The sequence below is a fragment of the Labrus mixtus genome, chromosome 2, assembly GCF_963584025.1.
Source record: "Labrus mixtus chromosome 2, fLabMix1.1, whole genome shotgun sequence".
In the NCBI taxonomy this organism is placed as follows: domain Eukaryota; kingdom Metazoa; phylum Chordata; class Actinopteri; order Labriformes; family Labridae; genus Labrus; species Labrus mixtus.
Window position 1 is genome coordinate 11,678,912 of NC_083613.1, and position 21,255 is coordinate 11,700,166.

The 21,255-nt window shown below is 37.5% G+C and overlaps 1 protein-coding gene across 1 annotated transcript in view; it reads right to left on the reverse strand.

Moving 5' to 3' along the window:
• The window catches only part of dnah6 (dynein, axonemal, heavy chain 6), a 72,196-nt gene that overhangs the window by 36,496 nt on the left and 14,445 nt on the right, over positions 1-21,255 (reverse strand). Inside the window, exons 23-48 of the mRNA XM_061026665.1 lie at positions 20,720-20,900; positions 20,542-20,638; positions 20,062-20,290; positions 19,201-19,365; positions 18,874-18,984; positions 18,521-18,646; positions 18,228-18,383; positions 17,629-17,790; positions 16,208-16,345; positions 14,284-14,451; positions 14,052-14,200; positions 12,444-12,551; positions 12,154-12,280; positions 11,551-11,763; positions 11,244-11,465; positions 10,370-10,492; positions 8,714-8,896; positions 8,306-8,449; positions 6,734-6,955; positions 5,642-5,789; positions 5,181-5,338; positions 3,550-3,681; positions 2,967-3,138; positions 1,664-1,810; positions 1,431-1,504; positions 1,139-1,293 (exon numbers count right to left, since the gene is read on the reverse strand). Coding sequence (XP_060882648.1) covers positions 1,139-1,293; positions 1,431-1,504; positions 1,664-1,810; positions 2,967-3,138; positions 3,550-3,681; positions 5,181-5,338; positions 5,642-5,789; positions 6,734-6,955; positions 8,306-8,449; positions 8,714-8,896; positions 10,370-10,492; positions 11,244-11,465; positions 11,551-11,763; positions 12,154-12,280; positions 12,444-12,551; positions 14,052-14,200; positions 14,284-14,451; positions 16,208-16,345; positions 17,629-17,790; positions 18,228-18,383; positions 18,521-18,646; positions 18,874-18,984; positions 19,201-19,365; positions 20,062-20,290; positions 20,542-20,638; positions 20,720-20,900 — 4,010 coding nt within the window. The remainder of the gene's footprint in view (positions 1-1,138; positions 1,294-1,430; positions 1,505-1,663; positions 1,811-2,966; positions 3,139-3,549; positions 3,682-5,180; positions 5,339-5,641; positions 5,790-6,733; positions 6,956-8,305; positions 8,450-8,713; positions 8,897-10,369; positions 10,493-11,243; positions 11,466-11,550; positions 11,764-12,153; positions 12,281-12,443; positions 12,552-14,051; positions 14,201-14,283; positions 14,452-16,207; positions 16,346-17,628; positions 17,791-18,227; positions 18,384-18,520; positions 18,647-18,873; positions 18,985-19,200; positions 19,366-20,061; positions 20,291-20,541; positions 20,639-20,719; positions 20,901-21,255) is intronic.

The window sequence follows — 21,255 nt, forward strand, 5'->3', positions numbered from 1 at the left end:
GAGTACAGTGAACTAATTGTCATGTTCAAGAAACCAGTTTGATATGATATGAGCTTTTTGACAAATTTTAATAATGTATTACTGATTCTGATTTATGACATGGCGCGTTATCCTGCTGGAAGTAGCCATCTGAAGATGGGTACACTGTTATCATAAAGGGTCTGACATGGTCAGCAACAATGCTCAGGTAGGCTGTGGTGTTTAAATGATGCTCAAATAGTACACAAGGACCTCACCTCGGTTGTAACAAAGGGAATATTTGAGTTACTGTTGCCTTTCTATCAGCTCGAACCAGTCTGACCATTCTCTTTAAACCTGTGAGATGGTTGTGCATGAAAATCCTAGTAGATTTGCAGTTGCTGAAATACTCAGACCAGCCCATCTGGCACCAACAACCATGCTGATTCTGGTGCTCGTTTGAACTTCAAAAGATCGTGTTGACCATGTCTACACTACCACTATGTCTACATGCCTGAATGCATTGAGTTGTTGCCATGTGATAGGCTGCATAAATACTTGCAATAACAAGCAGTTGAACAACTGTACCTAATAAAGTGGCCAGTGAGTGTATATTCTCAGAGAAAGTTTTCAAGAGTATTTTGGCAAAGCCTTTGTGCAATTACTAACAGATACTCACTTTTATTGTTAAAGAATACATTTGTGAGTAAATTATATGTCTTGTTTAAAAATATAAAGTTGGCTTTCACATTATGCCATTTCTAACCCATACTCACTTCTATTGTTAAAGAATATGTTTTTGAGTAAATTAAATGCATTGTTTTAAGATAAAAGATAGGTTTTCCCATAATCATATGAGCAGAAACTGGGTGCACACAAGTAAATTAATTATTTTGAATTCCTCTTTATATTTAGAGTTATGCTATCAAATACTTAACAGTAATTGGTCCACAGAATAGGTCCTTACAAGACAAACAATCCTTGAGCATGTAACAGTATTTATTTGACTATTCCATTTGATATTAAACATTTCTTCTCTAGGGAATGATTCATTTCTTCTCCATGGAAAAACATTTCTGACACTATTTACCAACTATAGCTAAAAAGCATTAGCCACCTATAGTGAAGACACCTGATGGAGTATCTGCCAATTTAGTGTTGCAAGTTTGCATGCATGTACCTGGAGACATGCTCAATGGCATCCTGAAAGAAAACCAGCTTGGTTTCCTTGGAGAAGGTCAAGTTATAATCATCAAGATAGTCCTGGAGCACAGCCTTAATCTTATCAATGTCAGTCAGATCCTCATACAGACGGTCTTCTTTTTCAGCACCGAACTACAGATATTTGTTGTGAAGAGCAATGACAATCATTTTATAACTTTAGACATACAAATCAAATGTTGTATTAATGTTAATGTTGTTAATGTTTTATTAACTATTAGCAATTTCCTTGAAAAAAGACAGAACCTGACCTTGATAAAGTCCCCGAATATAATAGGCTGAGTCACAAAGAATGAGGGCTCCAAGCTAATGCTGAAATATTTGCCTAGCAGAAAGAGGAAAAGGGTCAAAAATGAACTGTTCTTAAACTAGTAAAATGGAACAAAAAAATGAAGTACTTTGGAGTCCAAAATGTACCAGATTTTAAACGTTTGTGGGTTTAGAAGAGTAAGCCACGAGACAGTCTTTGTGACTAGGTTCTTACCAGACATTTCACCGAGGATGGTATTAAAATACATCTTATCTTGATTGTTGATGAGTCGGTCGTGGAAAACCCGCTGACACTCATGGCAGAAGAGACGGAAGATCTGGTTCTTGTCTCCCACTTGACTCGGCTCACACTGCAGTATACCTATATATCAGGAGAGGATTTAGTCATTATATTAACTGCTATGTTATATATATATGTTACTGCTAATACTACACTGTACCATTATGACTGGCAATGTAGCTATTAATCTATTTTATTCATTGTTGTTCCGTCTCTCTCTTTCTGCATCTCCCTCTGTCCCCTCTCAAACCCAACACAGTTTTGGCAGAAGGCTGTTTTGCCCTTTAAAGACAGTTTGTCCTTGCTACTGTAACTTTGATAAATGTTGCTTAGTGATGTGCTCATGGTGCTCATGGTGGATTAATGTTGGGTCTTTGTAAATAATATAACAAAGAGTATGGTCTAGACCTGCTCTTTTTGTGACTTGAGAAAATCATTCACCATTTCACAAAGGCAGCCAGACTTCTTGTCAGTACTAAACCAATGACAATTTTATTATTTATATCAATGGCATGGAATTAAGGAGAAGTTTGGGGTTCCATCCTTCGCATCCTTGATGGGGGAAGTGGGGAAGTGAATGCTTGATACAGTCTGTGTTAGATAAAGTGCCTAAATCAAGGCAAGGCACTACAAAAAAAGTTAAATTATGTTACTTAATTGATTAGGTTGGATGGAGACGTTGATAGAGACAAATTGATCATGTCTGCAATCATCTAAGGAACTGGTGAGGGTAATGGTAAATGGACTTGAGCTTATATAGTCTTCTGACTACTCAAAGCGCTTTTACACTGCATGTCACACCTACCCATTCACACACTTATGGCAGAGGTTGCTATGTAGTATCATCCATCAGAAGTTACTAATCCATTCATACACTGCCAACTGAAGCAGCGGCAGCAATTCTTGGTTAAGTGTCTTGCCCAAGGACACATTGTACATGTTGCTCAGCTGTTGATAGAACCCTAAACCTTCCGGTTGAGAAGCGATGACTCTACCAACTGAGCCACAGCCACCCTAGGGTAAGACACCCTAAAGCAGCCTACTGGAATTCACATTCCCACGCATTCATTAGCTATTAGCAATGCATTGGGAAGCTGTTAAAGGTTCAGTGTCTTGCCAATGGACACTACCAGATGTAGTCTGCCAATCCTACCTCTGAGCCACAACTCATCTTTGCAGAGGTGTCAGGTGGAGTTCTGAATGTGTGTGTATGCATATGTATCTACACATATCTCACCTTGGACACATTTGGATAAGTCACGGAGATTGAAGACATAGTGTGACTTAGCTGGAGTGGGCAACAGGTCTACACTCAAACGGTTGTATATCTCCACAGCTGCATCCACAATCTGACCAGCACAGTCCTTTACCTCCTGGGAAAACTCACTAAGAAATCCATTCAAGATGGCCTTAAGAGGGTTGGAAAGCATCATAACAAGCATGAAAAAAGGAATAAATTGTTAAGAACAGAGGGGAATTGGTGAAAGGAAGAAACAATAAAAAAGTAAGAGAGCAGGAACAAGCAAGTTTAGAAGCAAATGATTTGTTATGGGTAAAGTTTTTCCATGTTTAATTTAATTTGTAATATTCGACAGAGATTTTAAAGCAATATTATTAAATCATATACAATTTCAGAGTAAGTACCAGTAACTACCCAACTATGTACAACTAGTATGTACAACTAGTACAACTATGTACTAGAGTCAAAGATACTCAATATAATAATTTATTAAATCTGTAACAGAAGAAAGAAAAGTCAATGAGGGCAACAATCCTTGCCGTATTAATGTGCGCTTGTCTGTGCATGTTTGTATTCTCACTTTGAAGATCTGTTTCAGGCTGTGTTCTGAAGGTGTGGGAATACACAGCATGCTAAAATGTCGAACAAATCGTGTGGTAACTGGATTACGTCCCCCTCCTGGAGGAGCACATGCTGCAGCAATGATCATTTCCTGTAGGTCAGAAAAGAAAGGCAGAGTAAATGCAAAGATGATTTGCTACAATGTAAAAGACATGAAGGGTACCAAAGAAGGTCCAACAGGACCAAACCCAAATATAGGAAAATGTTGCAGCTGCAAGTAATTGTTCTGTAACAGTCCTAACTGTAAAAGATTTTCAAGTTACATAGCTAATAGACAATCAGCAAATTTCCATATCTGGTGGGCTGGAACTAGGGATGGATAATTAAATCAAAATGCTTATTATCATTATTATTATTATTATAATTATTATAATTATTATTATTATAATTATTATTATTATTATTATTATTAATAATAATAATAATAAGAAGAAGAATAATACTAATGCATTTTATCTGTAACACATTGATTTTTGGCAAAAAAGATTTAGATGTTTGGCCAAAAATCACAAAGTGCTACAGAGTTGAAAATATAAATAAATAAATATAAATATAACTTAATGATTCGAACTTAGTTCTAGTGATCCACTCTTTAATTATGAGTTTTTTACAACCAGCATGGGATTTACTTGATTTACTTACTCAATTTTTCTCTCCCTTTAACAAATGCAAAAAAGAAAAAATCAATTGCTTAACTCTGAGAATTAAAGCTAGAGTAGGTAAAATTATGTTTTATTAAAATTCTGGATACATATATTAGCAACATCTTTCTTATTTTTAATTTTTTCATTGGAATGTTTATGTTGCCTACTGCCACTTTAAGGTAGAACAAATACAATTTTGTTTATATATTTATGTTTGGGGTCTTGGTTTAATTAAAAGGCATAATTTAAGAACAGTTGCCTCTATACCAACACCGTTGGTGCCTCAAGGTTTTAGTTAGAGAAATTAAATATTTATATGCTCTGATGTGAAATTATAAACTAATTGAGCTTTAGATGAGAGAGATCTTATTTTTAACACAACACATGTAACTTGCATATTGTGTTGCACTACTGCAGAATTGGATTTCAGTTGAATAGATTTTCATGATTTACTCTTTTTTCATTAACTTTTGTTTTAGTCGTCTAAATAGGTCTATGTCAGCAGTAGAAAGTCTCAAACATTTTTGTAAGTCCTCATCTCTTCCTGAACAACTAAACACTTTGGTGTTTGAGCCTAGGGCCAACCATTGCCTTGCATTTTCAGTGTTTGTTTGTATTAAAAACTGGGTGCAGCCACAACTTTTCCGGATAAAATCAAGAGCATCATCCATCACCTAGCTGTGGTTTATTCACCAGAAAAAGTAAACTGTTACTATGGCTTACCAATATCATTGACTAGGATGAAAATAACCCAAAAAACTTAGCAGTAAAGAGGAATTTGATTATGAAGACGAAGAATAGTCCAAACCATCTCTGTTAGATTTAGGTAAAAAGAAAAATGAGCTTCTAAAGCCAATTACAATAGATGCCAGCAAAGACAACAAACTGTGACTTCATCTCCATCTTAGTATGCTTTATATAGCTCCCAGATGCTACACATTTATACCTGGATCTTTTTCCAGAAGAATTTTTTTCTGTCATAGAAGCCAGAAAAGTCCTGGAACTGACGCAGGAGTTCTATAGGTGGCTGAGATCCATAACTGTCCAGCTTAGGCATATTAAGATCATCAACAAAGACTACTAACTTTTTGTTACCAGGAGCACCTAAAGTACAATGTCGGAAAAGTAAAAAGATAAAAACAGAAGGAAAAATGGGTCAAAAGTTGATTTGATTGATAAATACAATTAAAGAAAGATACTTTATGCATTTAAGACTGATAAAGGAGAAAAGTAAAGACCAGCTAATTGAAACATGCAACAATAGTGGTTTTGTAGACTTTTAGCGTAATTAACTAAAATGACTACCAACCAATTTGGAAAGTTTTTACAAATTATTTCAATGTTTTTTGTTTTTGTTCTATATTGCAATTGATAAATGACTGTTGTAATGACACTGTCAAACATTACCCAGAAGGTTTTTCCTCTTTTTTTCCAGCTTGGACTCAATAATCTCCTGTGTTCGAGCAGAGGAGGTCTGAGCAGAGAAGTTAATGAAGACCGGAAGGTACCCTGCCTTTTCCTGGATACTATTTAGAAGGCCTCGAGCCAGTACAGACTGTGAGGGACAGACGCATAAACATTTCAACAAAACTTTTGTAGCATAAAGTGTCATACTTTTTAAAAGCTTCACTTATTCATTCACATACGAAACTTCAAGGATCTTTGGTTTAGCAAAATAAACCAGCACTTTAAAAGATCATAGATTTAGTGTATTTATATTTAGTGTATTTTGTCAATTCTTAAGATTAATTTAATCCTTTCTCAAAATTTGACCCAGAGATTGCTTTTTGTCTATCCAATGCTTCCTTGGTGTCAGAACATAAACTCACCAGAAACTTTTTTCATTTGGCATCAATTGGCAAATATATTGTTAAATCAACAACACATATCCCTGTGTAAGGGCACAAAGATGTGAAGTACACAGATTTTAAGATTACTTATATGGTTCTTATCTAAAACATAAACAATGAGTGTCTGTGGTCCTCTGCATGCAACAAGTGAATGCTGACTATGGGACGTGTATTTCAAGTAGCAGTGAATAAAACTAAAACAAATAACACAAGAGAAAAAATAAATAAAACGTAAACATACTTTACAGATTTTTCTTTTTAAACCTTCTAATGAGATTATGTTCCAACCTTTCCATTGGTTCTTGTTTTTTCTCACTTAATGTTGGCAAAGTTGCATAAAAAGAACCAATACTCAAGCAGAAAAGATATACAGGTCCTGGCTTACCAGGTTCAAAAAGTAACCCAGAGATTTACGTAAATTCTGCAAAAGCTCGTCAGCTGTGCTGAAGGGCTCATGATTGTTTCTCTCTCCACCAAAATAGAACCCTTTTGTGTATTCTTGGGTACATAAGCGGGCAAATAGAATTCAGCACAGTCTACTGCCCAGGTTTTCTTGCTAAATTATTGGTCTGATAAATGTGGTACAAGACAGTATGTCATAAGTAAGACATGTGTTGGAACAGTTTGAAATAAATAAATAACTTCTCACCTTCCCCACTCCAGTTTCACCTGTGAAGAGTACAGAACGTTGCACAGACAACAGTTTCTCCATCAGGTAGCCGTAGCGAACAGTGTCTGTGGTCGGGACCAGCATCTCAAAAAAGGGCTGCTCCTTGTTGTATTTAAATGAAGGGATGACCTTCTCCCATGACTCCAGCCACTTGTGATTAAAGTTCATGTACACACCCCACAAGGTTCCACACTTAGGCAGCTAGACAGCACATGTGAATGAAATTAATTTACCCAAATAAATGCATTAAAAAACTAAACAGTGTCAAGAATTTACAAAAATACATGAATATGCCTTCTTTATTCTGTGTGTGATTTGGCTTCTATGTAAATTGTCCATCAATATTACAAGCATGCTTCATACGCCACTGACGAAGGAGTTTCAGGGACACATCGTCATGTGGCTGAAGGAGCTGGGGATCGAGTTCCCCATCATGAGAGACGAATGACTTTACCACTGATCCAAAGCCTTCCCAATGCCCATGCCTAAAGGAAACTCATTCTTGATTTTAGTTTCTTATTTTTACTAGTTTGGAGTTTTCCTTGTGGCACTTGAATTAGTATTTGCTCACAATATTGTTGAGGTGTATGCAAAAAACATTTTCATGCTAACAGCTCTCTAACTAAACTAAGATTCCAATTCATACAACTCAACAAAACAAAAACATCAGCTCAAGTTGATCATGTTTAAATTAAATTCTGCAGTCTTCATATGCTTTTACTTGTGTTTTCACTCCACCCTCTGGTAAGGGAGAAATCTTCCAGCCTGAATGTGTTCTGCCCCTGTCAGTAAGGCATTTCATTATCAATCTATTGCTGGTACCAGCCTAAACAAACCTCTCAAACAATGAGCTTTCTATTTTCCAGCAGGCCAAAAGACATCCAGTAATGTCAGCCTCCACCGTTTTCATCTATTTTTCTCTCAATCCATCAATCAGTCATAATTTGTTTAGCGCCAATTCATGTTATCTCGAGATGCTTTACAAAAAGCAGGTAAAAGAACGTAAAAATGTTTATTCTTGTAACGGTTAATTCATAATTGTCAAGTGTGGGCAAGGTAGGATAATGCTATGCAATGGACTTTTACTCCCTCTACAAAAGCTTATTATTTATATGATAAACACCTCAAATAAGTTCATTTTAACACCAGTATAGAAAAATTAACCACATGGATGCTTGTTTGTAGCACTTCATTTGACAAGAGTGACTGATATCATTTAAAAATATATATATTATAATTTTAGCTATGGTCCAGTAAAAAACATCATGTTACAAGATTACTATGATGTTTTATATATTAGCTCACTTTCAGGCTTTTTCACATATTTTATTTTAATAGCATCAAATGTGTTGGAAATATATTTTCTACGCCAATCAGAAATGAGGCATTAAAGAAGCCTAGAGGTAAAGCACAGTTTGCCACCAAAGGTGTCAAAAACACAAACGCTATACAATTGCCAGCAAAATGCACAAACCATTAGGTTATTCAATTGTCCCCATTAGGTATTAGTGTGGGTGTGTATGGTGAGTGTGTGTGTACAGGTGTACATACCTTAGCATTGCTGTTATCTTCAAACTGCTCCCTGACAAATGTGTCAAAAGTATCCCAGTGAGAACAGGTCAGGTTGCCGCCTACTGCCCACAGGTAGCAAAATATGAAAGTCTGGCATAATACACTATTGAGTTGTTTGGAATCCTAAAACCAACACACAGACATCAAGCGGGGAATTACTCAGTAAGTAAGGGAATGGTTCAAGTATACACTAACCCAAATTATGCTATTGTCACTTTATGTAGTCGTAGAGTCTTATCATCCATTGGTTGTATTTATATCTTCTGTGGCTTAAACATAGATGTTTCTTTGTCATTGGACCTTTCCCACAAAAACAGTGCTGAGATATTCTATAAAAATGTCCTGAGACTAAAGCAACAGTAAAACCTGTTGACCTCAAAAATGTACCATTTTGAGGTCTGGCCCTCCATTTCCCAGCAGCAGTGCCTCCAGCAGGGAGCACAGAGTGGTGACTTTACTGATGTCCACCTGGCGAATGGCCTGGGTACAATGCTTTAGCACAAACTGAAGACCCTTCTCCACATACTGCTTAAACAGCTCCAGTAGGTATATTTGAACTGCATCTGGGAGCTTGAGAGCAGGGATAGAGACAGTCATAGTGAAAAGGTTTCAGACAGAAGAGGGTAAAAAAAAAAATGCAGCTGCATAATCAAAAAAGCAATTTAATTACTTTTCCTTCAAGTTACTAAGACAGAGTTAATAAGTCTAGGAAAATGTTCAGGGTTTCCTTCAGTTTAATGCAGACCCTGGACTGTAACCTCAGACCAGGCCAAGAGTGAGGGACTTATTCATATAATGCATATTTTCACACTGGAAAAACTGAGGATTAATAATTTTCAGAGAGAGAGCTGAGTAAATAGGCACTTCTCAAGAATATGTCTGCAAAAACTTAGGCTGCATCCAGCTTCGCTTAGCATAAAGCCAATGTATATGGGAAAAAAATAGAAGCTTATTACCTTACTTTACCAAACTGCCAGAATCTATTCATTAATATGCCAAGCTTAGTGAAGTTAAGCTATTTAGCCAAGAGGATAGTGTTAAAAAAAGAAGGCTTACCCTGCCCCATAGAGTTGCATAGAGACAGACTGCTTCAGTAAATGTTGCTAAGAGTAAATCATTATATACTTATTAAATGGTTTTGTAAAAAACTAAAAGTGTCATAAAACAGATAAGCTTAATGCAAAACTCAAACTAGTAAAAGAAATGAACACAATAAAATGTATAAAAGCAGAAACATTTTAGACAAAGAAAACCTTTTTTAAAAGGATAGATTATATAAATCTATATAAAAAAATTAACAACATAAAAGCGAAGGGATTACCCATTCTAACTGCAGTTTTCAGTAACTTGTAATGGCTCAGGTCTAATGATGCAAGCTATAAACTTTAAGTTGTTGTCATTAAGATAAAAATGTACATTCAGTAATGCTTGTGCTAAAGTTCCCCTGCTTCTTATATTAGATGTCAGTAACAAATAAAAGATAGGTTAGAGCAGGGGTTCCCAAACATTTCATCCCAAGACCCCCAAAATAACGATGCGAGACCGGGGACCCCCTCCGACCATGGAAGTGGTTAAAGCATAACATTGCACACAGCAGCACGCACTAATGGGCCTATCCAAACACTGACATTAGAACAACGCTAAAAAAAATACAGCAGCCTTAAAATAATTAAACAACATTGTTGTATGTAATTTCACAATAATGGTTAAAATATGTAATTTCAAGTAATTTCCAGTTTGTATTTGTTTTTCGAAGGCATCTCCCAACCCCCACTATAGGAACCACTGGGTTAGAGCATTAGATGTTAAAATGGTGCCTATAGCTTGGATATTTAACAATTTGAAAATAGAAAGCCTTCTAGAGACTTGCGCTATATACTATACTGCATGTACTAACACTAACCAGTGGGACAACATGACAGCTACGGAAGCACTTAAGCAAACATGCTTCAGAGGGCATATTTTACAACAATAAAAATGCATATAGCCTCTCTGTAATTTCAAACATGGCACTTGAAATCTGGGAACAACAGAGATTAAGACCTTTGCTCCAAGACCACTGATCCATGTCTGGACGAATGGCATCCACTTGAGCTCATCTGGATCAATATATACCATCCCACAACGACTGACTGTGGCTGGAGATGCAACAGCCAAGTCCTGGACCTGAAAAACACAGGATTATATGATGGTCTCAGAGCACAAAATGCTTAAAAACCATCAAAGTATTCATTAAAGTAGAGAATATGATACTTAGTTTAAGACCTGGACTTATGCTAATCACTGTTAATATGAATTAGGAAAGTGACAAATGTGACTTAATTAAAGGAGCCATATGTAACTTGGACGCTTATTGTTTAAAATACTGCAGTCCAGATGCAAATCATTGGAGAGAATTGTCCTGTCCACTCCTCCCTAGAGTTGATACACATGTGGGTTATCATGTCGTGCACATGGAAGCTTTAGTGTTTAGCTAGCTCTGCATCTCTATTGAAAACTTTCTGCGTTCTAACCTCTCTCCATTTTTCAGAAGCATCTACAAATGTATCCTAGTTTTACCACGTGTCTACGTTGTGAGGCTTATTAGAAAAATGTAGAGGCTCTAGGTCGGGTAGAATCAGTTATATCTGAACCAGTTCGCTTGCCCGCTTCCATTGCAGCAAACCCTGTTGGTTTGCTACTTGCTTGGCAAACTGAGGGGCACCCAAAACAGCTGTGTGGGGGTGACCTAAAAACGGCTACCTTCTCTGGTCAAAACAAGTACAGACAATTCCGGACTGGAATCGAAACTTAGAAGGAGGACATACTGGCTGCTGCACTGTTGTCAGAGAATCCAGCACTTCAACATAGCATATCTGATGATATAGTAAGGTCATTTTATGATTTCATCTTATATATTGCTCCTTTAAGCTCTAACCTCAAACACCATATGTATGGATGGAGTAAGTTTGATGCGCTCGCTGTTTGCCAGACAGAGCATCTTGTTGTCATCCAGCACGGTGTTCATGTTCTCAATCCACAAGGCGTCAACTGGCCCGTCGCAGATCACCCACTTGTGGTCATCACTGGTGTCGCTGACTGCATCACGGACACTTAGTGCCATTAGACCATCCAGCCACTCCAGTGTTAATGGATTAACCTGATGTGTTGAGGTGGAAAATAAATTAAAATATAGAGGAAAGGAAAGAGGCAGTTGTGTAACATGTTTTCCTTGACTGCAATACCTCTCCATAGAGTTCTCCCATAGTAACAGATTTTGGGTTGAGAACATAAGTCTTGACAAGCTGATAGAAGGGGTTGCTATCATTGTATCCTGTACGGTAGAGGGTTTCCAGCGTGTCGGCCAAGATGGTGTAGACAGTGGTCTTACCTCCACCAGTTGGTCCTACCAACATTACACCATGGCGCACTATCATGGTCTCATACAACTGGATCACCTGGGTGTATAATAGCAGAAAGAGAGAACAAGGGAATGACTGGTAATATGTGAAATTACCTGTAATAATTATTATATAAACATGCAGATTTTGAGTTAGCCTTTAGATGAAGAAATGCGTTTGTTAATTTTGAAATGTATTAGTGATCTGTTTAACAGTTATCATTAGAAGCAGAAGAAAATAGGCTTTTGGATGAGTATTACAGACAAGGCAGTGAACTTTAAAATTACAAAGAAATGGACAAATACATTCACTGGGAGGTTTATTGTGAGAAAAAAATACAATATATCTTAAAATGTATAAATTACACTGAAATTGTTTTACATAGGTAAAATGTATTCATAAGGACATATTGTTATACTTATACTAATACTCTTTCCCCCCTCGTACCTTCTTGGTCATGCTAGGCAGTGGCTGCAGGTTTCGCTTAACCAGACACTCCAGGATGGTTGAATGTAGGACACCATAGTCATGTTCAGGGATACAAACACCAGGAAAGAGGTCTGATAGTATTCCACTAGAGGGGTTCATACACACATAAAGTTCATACACAATAAAAAATGTATCATTTAAATATGAAACAACCTTTTTTTTTTTTTTACATTTTACATTTTGTTTGCATTTCAGTTTGTTTGCATTTGGATCACCATAATTAAGATGCACTTTCTAATCAAACTTACCCAAAAAGCACAGCATCATTAACAAGGAACTTAGGCAGGTTTGAATCCCTTAGTGCTCTTATAAGAACCACTGTCTCATCAAGGAGGGGGTTATCTCTCTTCAGAGACCTGAGATAACATAGAACAATAACTTACTCAGAGGAGTAATATGTAGTCAAAGGCAACCAATAAAGCACCTGCCAGATTCAACAGTTACCTGATCTTCACCTAATCACCATCAGATAAATGCATGACTTTGATTACATCTTTAAACTCATGAGGTATGATATTATACTATGTTAAGCAATTTCAAACAGATGGCAACTGGGGTTTGAATGAAGAAGTGCTTCTTTTCAATTGTCAGTAATGATCACAGCAAGGAAGATTTGGTGTTTTTCAACAGTTTACCCCTTTATCTATTTAATCATGTATACAATTTAATTTGTTACAATGATAATTGTGCGCTAAATGTAAAAATATATGGTAACATCTAATCAATCAAATCCTATTCTATTCATGTTTGCAGCACAAATTGGATATATATGTACTGTAAGCAAGGGCATGTATTTGTGTATTGTGAGTGTGTGTCAGTCACAATGGTTCATCTGGCCCCTTTAAAGACTTTATATGCGATTTTTTTTGATCCAGCAGATGTCGCCCTTGAGCACCAGCATGAAACCAAAACAACTCGCAGTGCATTGTTGTGTTAGCATGCTAATGCTAGCTATCTTTATTATGCTTGTATCTTCACACTGCATGTTAATTTACCCGAAATGAGCGTGATCTAGAAACACAGTTAAGCAGTGAGTCAGGGGGGAGGAGTCAGCCGCCGTCCCGGCAATGTCAACAAACTGAAAATATGACTCGGAAAACTTGGAAAACATCACGGACAGTGGGACTCGGGTGTTACACCCATTGTAGACAGTCATTACTTACAGAGTTATTTTCAGAGGATATACTTGATTGCTATTATATTTAAGTGTGAAAAATCGCATATAAAGCCTTTAAAGGATCAATATGGAACTTGGACATGCATTGTTTAAAATGGATACTGCAGTCCAAATTCAAAACATTGGAGATAGCTCCGCACCCTCCTCCCTACAATCAATATGCTTGAGGTTGCCATGTCGCTGACACGGAAGTTTCTGTGTTTAATAAGCTCTGTATCAGTCTAGAAACATTTTCTGCTTTCTAATCTCTAATCTCTCTCCATTTTTAAAAGCATATTCAATATTTATCCTAATTCTAACCAAGTGTACTGGTCATGAAGCTTATTAGAAAAACGCTTCGGCTTTTTGGCTCAGGTAGAATCAGTAATATCTGAACCAGTTCGCTGCAACACCTGTTAGTTTGCCGTTTGCCAGGCAAACCAAGGGCTGAGGGGCAATACGGACATGTGGGAGGTGCTGCCTACTTCTCTGGTAAAATTGTTTTTTTTTAAAACATTCCACACTGGGATCGAAACTTAGAAGGAGGATATACTGGCTGCTGCGTTGTTGACAGAGAAGCCAGCACAACATAGCCTGCTTCCTTAATGTCTGATGTTTTGGTGAAGTCATTTTATGATTTAATTCAGACGATATCTTACATATTGGATATCTTACAGATGTATGAGAGTGAGGCACTGACCCTGCCATGACCAGGACAGACTTGACAGCTCTCATGCCGAAGTCATAGTGGTCCTGCTGGGACAGCTGCTCAGAGCAAAGCTTATACATCTGGGTCATTTTCCTTGCTAGGGTTCTACTTGACTCAAACCCTTCTGAGTACAAAATCACCTGAGGGGAGAGAAGGAACAAAGGATTACACCCTATGATGTAGAAAAAAAATCACAAAAAAGCATATACAAAGAGCCCGTTACCTCAGCAATGAGTGCGTAGTTTGGCACCATCATGGCTACAGGTCTAAAGAGAGCTTTAAGGTTGTCAGGTAGCTCTGTTCTTCCAGCATAGCCAGGGTTCATGGTAATGAATGCAGCACAGGTCATCACCAACTTGATCTCCTGGCCCTCAAATCGAAACCTTGTCATCTGCATAGCACAGACTTGGGCTTAGATGAGCTTGTTTATGAGTGTTATGTAAAAAAACAAAACAAGGGCTATCAATCAAACAATAAAAATTTAATCGCGATTAATCAGAAATTTTAATCGTTAATAGCATGTTTGAAATACCTTTATTTCGCATTTGAAAATAAAAATGTCTAGGCTTTTATTTGAATTTTTATAATGTCTTCAGCTGAGACTACTTTACTTGCGGATTCAATTAACCCTGCTTTTAGAAAGAAACTCTTTACGGATCAATAAATAAATTAAAACAGCTAGGAACGGTAAAAACGTGAAATGTATGATGTCACAAGGTATTACTTTTTCCTCATCAACAGAGCTGTCTAGGATTTTGATATTTTTGATATTATTATTTGATATTATGATATTTTGATACAGCAGTATAATTGTTTATTTATTAAAGCTAGCTGGAAAGTAAAATTCCCATGAATAGCCTATGATGCTGCTAAAAACAAGCACACCAAACTTGTGAATCTCACACTGACTGTCCCTGTAACATCCTGCACTTCAGGAAGGTCATTTTCTGGCTTGCGGTGCCTGAAAAACTATCTTCGATGCACAATGGGGCAAGCACGACTGAACCTGTTGCTATATTGAACTGTCAAAAGAGTTTGACACGAAATAGTTACTTGGATATAATTGCAGACCAATTCATTAAGCGCACGGTTACAAGGGGCAACACTTCTGCTGATCAGGAATTAATAGCATTGGTGAGTGACAAAAATGTACGTGGGCCTATGTGTATGACTGCATGTGCTTTGATATTTTGCAGTGTTGTGCTCATTATTATTGGGCTATGTGTTTGAGTTGTTAATAGTAGGCCTCTGACCTTTACGGTTATTGTTCTAATGGATTTATACTGTAGTTCTTTGTAATAGAGTTGGTGTCTGATTTGTATCCTCAGGTGAGCCTTTTTAATGCAGTTTTGGTGGCAATGATTTCCTCGTTTGTTAAAGTTTTTATTTTTCTGATTAGGAGCTTCATAGTGATCATTGGCATTAGAATATCAGGTAGTTAGTGAATAATGAACAGGTGGAGCAGTTGCTGAAAAGTGCATGCTTTATAGTTTACAGACTTTCAGCACCACGGGCAGCCCCACGTTTAGGTGCGCTTATGTGTTTCAGTTGGTAGAGTCGTCGTCTCTCAACCGGAAGGCCGAGGGTTCAGCAACATGTCCGCTGTGTAAGACACTTTACCCCAAATAGCTCCCACTGCTTTGTCGGCGGCGTATGAATGGGATTAGTTACTTCTGATGGTCTCACTTCATAGCAACCTCTGCCATCAGTGTGTAAATGGGTATGAATGGATAGGTGTGACATGCAGTATTAAAGCGCTTTGAGTAGTCTGAAGACTAGAAAAGCGTTATATAAGCTCAAGTCCATTTACCATTTACTATTATGGTCCTGCAGGTCCTGGGGAGGAGGGTGGGGGATGGTAGATTGAACTATAAGCCCAAAAGGTAGTTGTTGTTGTTTTTTTTGTTTTTTTATTTATCTATTTTTGTTCTGGACAAAAGGCCGTCTTATTGTTATATAGTAATATATAACATGCTTATGAATGTAGATGTAATTCTTTTTTTCTCATGCTGTCTCATTTTATTTATCTTGTGTATTTTATGTATTGACTGTTAATATCTTACACTTCCTGCTAACATTGTATAAAAAGGATATTATGAAATGTCTATAGTGAACTGGGGTGTTTATGTGTGTGTAAGTGTGTGTACCTTAGCAGCTTTGGCGTTTTTTATGGTTATGAGCTGCTGAGCGATGACGGACAACACTTCAATGTCGATTCTGTTAAATTCATCAAAACAACACCAAGCACCTGACTGAGCAAGCCCACTGAAGAAGCGCCCCATCATCTAGAAATAAAGGTTAATTTTGATTAAATAAATTACATCAATACAAAATTATGAAACCATACAACATAATTATAATAACATAAACAGGTCTGGGGTCTCAGTAGTGTTTAATAAAGTGGGCATATTGAGACAATCTGAGACTTTCACTGTAACCAAAAATAAACATGTAATCTTGGCTCAACTTGGCAATGACAAACTCCTCAACCTGCCTTAGTTGTAGTAGGGAGATATAAAGTATAGTAAGGAGACTACCATATGTAGTGAGAACAGCCTCGTTTGTGGGAGAATTACAAACCTCACAAAAAACTGCAAATACTATGACGTCAAGTGCATAACCTCTATGGATTTATGTGCTTCGTGCAGAGTGAAAGGCTTAAGTTATAGAAAAATGTTTAAAGAACATAGAGGAGTGGATCACGTCTGGTTTGAGTCATTTAGAAGCTGACATTTATACTTTTGTATTTTCAACTGTTCTTTACAAGTGTTCTGCACTGTCTTTGTGTACTTAAACTGGCACATTCTAGAGTTTAGCAATATTGCCATCTTTTCACACATACGAAAATCTCCTGAAAAACTCCGGAGATTAGGCTAACCAGAGGGGCTTTAGGCTATATGTGAACGCAATCAGCCAATTTTTGTGCGGACTTCACCCGGAGTTTCTCCGGCAAGACCCCTAGTATTTTGTGCGCAGAAAGTCTGGGTGAGCTGATGTCTGAACGCAGCAGCAGATACTCCAGAGAATTCACCTTGAGCCAATAGAAGGAGAATGACGTTTATATACAGTGACTGCCGCATGGTGCATAAAGTATCTGAACGCGACCGCTACGATCTCCGTGCACGTAATTAAACGGCTGCATTATGTTTTCTGTTCGTCAGTATGTTGTTCTCCACTCTCTTGTGGATGTTGTCACTCCATTGGATTACACATAGCATTGATATAAAGGCAAATATTCTCATTATAACGTCGTGTAGCGGACTCTGTTGCTTCGGCCGCTACTTCCGCGTTGTTTTTTTACTTCACGTCTTACCTTGTGAAATCCCCCGACCCCCCTCCCCTCTGACAGGGATAGTCCCCTGCTGTGAGGAGCATATGTGAACGGCTAGGTCGGGAGAATCTCCGGAGAAGTCCTCCTGTAATTATCTAGATATTATCCGGAGTGCATATGTGAAAACGGCTTAAGTCGTTAAAGACAAGTGGGACAGCATGAGAATAAATGGGTCATTAAAGAGAACATGCTCTATCAGGTGTGGGTTAGTAATGATTAAAGCTTGTTCTTGCTTACCTTGTAGTCAAGTCCATCAGAGCAGTTGAAGACCACACACTGTATTGCCAGGGCTTTAGCAAGGTCCTTGGTAGTCTCAGTTTTGCCTGTTCCAGCTGGCCCAGCTGGAGCCCCTCCCAGGTCTAACTGGAGAGCCCCCATCAGACATAAATAGCAACGGTCCTGCATATCAGAAAAGGAAAGAGATGTGGAACACTTTGAGCAATTGAGATCATTTGAGTAAAACAAAATATTTACAATTGACAAATTAACAAAAACTATACTACATCCCAAAATATGCCAAATTTTCAGTTCTAGCCTTTGCATGACAGACATTTTATGGCGCACTATAAGCTCCCTAAAGAGATTTAGTAGCTTGTTTAAGAAGTATGTATTTTTCTATACAGGTCTGTGTGGATTAAAGTCTGTTGAAGCCATGCCACTTGATGAAGATTGAATATGTTTTGCATTTGGTCTTAATGCAGCCGAATTCAACATAATCTACTAAAGGTTATTGTGTTCAACATAGGTTTCATTAAGTTGTGGGACAGGTTTATTTATATAATTTATGTACCGGTCATAGATGCTGGTCTGAGCATCAGCAAGTGTTTATATGTTACCGTAAGGGGTGTGATAACCAGTCTAGGACAGGCACCCAGGTATTCATAGCCATAAATGTAAGTAGACAAAGCCATTGTGGCAATACAGTTGTCCAGGTCCATGTCCCAGTAGTAGCGCAGCTGTCTCTGCCATTCAAAATTAGACCTTGTGTCCACCTGAAAAAGAGGGCTGAAGTTAGTCTTAGAATTTGAGTTGTCACAAGTATTTTTGATACCAGAAAAATAGATGAGCCTATAATTTCAAGCCAAGGTTACTTCCTGGTGTGAATATGTGTTTCCTACATTGTAGTTACCTTCTGGAAAACTAGATCTGTGACAATGTCTCTGGCATGGACGTCAACGGTGATGAGGGCAGTGATGATACTACGATGCAAAGTAGGCAGCTCTCCTCGAACCAGTGCTGCCAGGGCATTCAGCCTCTGAATACACCCACACAATTGCACATGCATAGTCACACACACAACCACACAAAATGAATGGGTAGTAAAGTTAAGGTTAGAAAAGCAGTAATTCTCGGGGAAAGTTAGCCCAAGTATGATTTTACCTTTTTTTTTATCTTCAATAGACTAACTATCTGCATTTCTCACAAGCCAATTAGGAAAAAGGCAAGCACTTAACTTATAGAGGTAATAAATATAGTGTTTACATCAAAGTTAGCAAGTTCAAATTTCTCCAGGGCAGCAAAGTGGTCATGGTCTCCCTCCAGGCAGGAATCCATATCCCTGCACCACATCATCTGGGAGATGGTAAGCACCACCTGATGAAAACAAAGACAAACTAAAGAATATATTCCTGTAAAATAATATTGCTTAAAATTAAATTTATTGCGAAATATATAATATAATATAATATAATATATTTAGTGTGAAATATTATCAAACAATAGTACACAAGTCTGTTACTTAAAAATCTAAAAAGTGTTTGATTTAAAGTAACATCATTTGTGTATTTATGTGTGCCTCTATGTGTATACCTGTGATGGATGCCCAGCCACTACCCATTCCTCTCTGGACTTCACCTGGTAGTCTGCAATGGCAGCCTTGCTGAGGCGCTGCAGTGAGGAGTACATTGCCTCCTCCACCTTGCAAAGCCATTCTTCTACATTGCCCGTGGCCTTCAGGCCTTTGGTCAAACCAACCTACACTTACACACAGAATGACATATTAAAGTATACTTAAGGTTGTGGTTAAATGTATGATTGTTTTCTGGACATACTGTCCTTGATTTGCCTTTTGTGTCCAAAAAAGGTAAGCATGAAAAACCTGTGGTTATTATTGGCAAGGCTAATTTGTGATAGAGGGAGTGATTGAGAAATCAATGCAAACAAAGAATCCGCTGCACTCTAATATTGTTTATCATCTTTGATGCAGAATTTGAGCTACCAAATCCAATTGTGCTGTTTTGTATTTTACAAAATGTCCTAATACTTCAACTTGGGACCAATGAATCCTATACTAGGTAAAGATCAATAAAGAATTAGCAGCCACACAATGCCTCTAATGCAGAAGGGGGCCAGTAAGCTCAATCAGATGTATCAGTAATCCAATTTTATTATGTTTGTAAAAAACCTAACAACTGTGTTGTTCTTAAAACTACCCAATGTAAAGTATTATTTTTTCCCCCTGAATTTCAGTTTTTTCATAATTTGAGAACCTGTTTACTGGTAATTCTTAGCAATTAATGGCTGCTAAGAGAGAGAACAGTGGTGTTATTCAAGAAGTGTGTCAAGTTTAACTGCTATAGCAAATAAAGTATAAATAAAGTAAGGAGATAGAACAGATAAAACAGAAGGGAGAAACACATAAAGAAAGGTAATACTTCACACAAAACTGACCTTCTCCCCCTCAGGGGAAATCATGTTTAGGATGTCTTTGCTATAGACTGTCTGCTGTTCACCAGCTTCCAGCAAAGTTTCTGGAGCACCAGAAGCATGTTCAGGCAGCAGAGCAAACTCAAGCCGTATAATGGCATCAAAACACTTCCTGAGATGGGGCTGCACAGCCTGGGGGTTTCTTGTCTGGGCCAAAATTTTTAGCAGCTCATCATTAGATAAGAAGTAGAACCTAGAAGAGAATATATCAGAGTACTTAACACAAAAAAAATCTAAATTGTTGATTTTAGTAACAACTGTCAAATTCTCAAGAGACACAGAAAATATAATATAATCTAAAATGTAAAATGTAATTTTACACTGGATACTTTAAACAGTAAAAAATAATAATAAAGAGGAGAGATAATGATGATAATAAAACAAACTGAATTATCATGCACAAATCTGTTGTTCTAAATTGTAACAAACCAAGCATGCTTATACCTGGGGAAGACAACCCTTTTTGACTCAAGGTATTCTTCCAGACATTTCTGTATCTCATCCAAAAGAGTATTGTTGTGCTGAAATGTTTCCAACAGATCTGTGAAGGGTAAAACAACATGTGTAAATGTTTAGATACTTCCTCGCATATGTTTTCCATAAATTCTGTGTAGCTACTTACCGGGCTGTGTGGCTGCTTTAAGTGCATTGGGCATCTTATGAGCCTTTGCCATGATCTCTTTCCAGGACTTGTCCACCATAAGAAACATCTTAGACTCAGCAGGCAGTTGCCTCTTAATGTCTGGAGCCAAGAAGATACTCTCTAGGTATAGCCAGTTCCTTTGGCACAAAAGCCACTCATCCTGCAAACGAGGGTAGAAAGGGGAATAGATGGACAGAAGGCAGAATCTTGCTAGTTCACGGACTACTCAAAGCACTTATACACTAAATGTCACATTCACCCATTCATACTCTGATGGCATAAGAAGTTGTTTAAAGGTCCCATCAGTAACTAATCCCATTCCTATGCATTCACACACAACTTTGGTCTGTTTAGTGTTGTTTTTCAGAGTTTAATGTATCTTGTTTTAGTTATTATTCTTCCCTGGCGTTTGCCCTGTGTTTTTTCTAGTTAAGTCTTTAGTGTTTCGTGTGTTATTTTGTAACTTTGTATCCCAGTGTTTCTTTATGTTCTAGTGTGTTTTGTTACATTTTCAA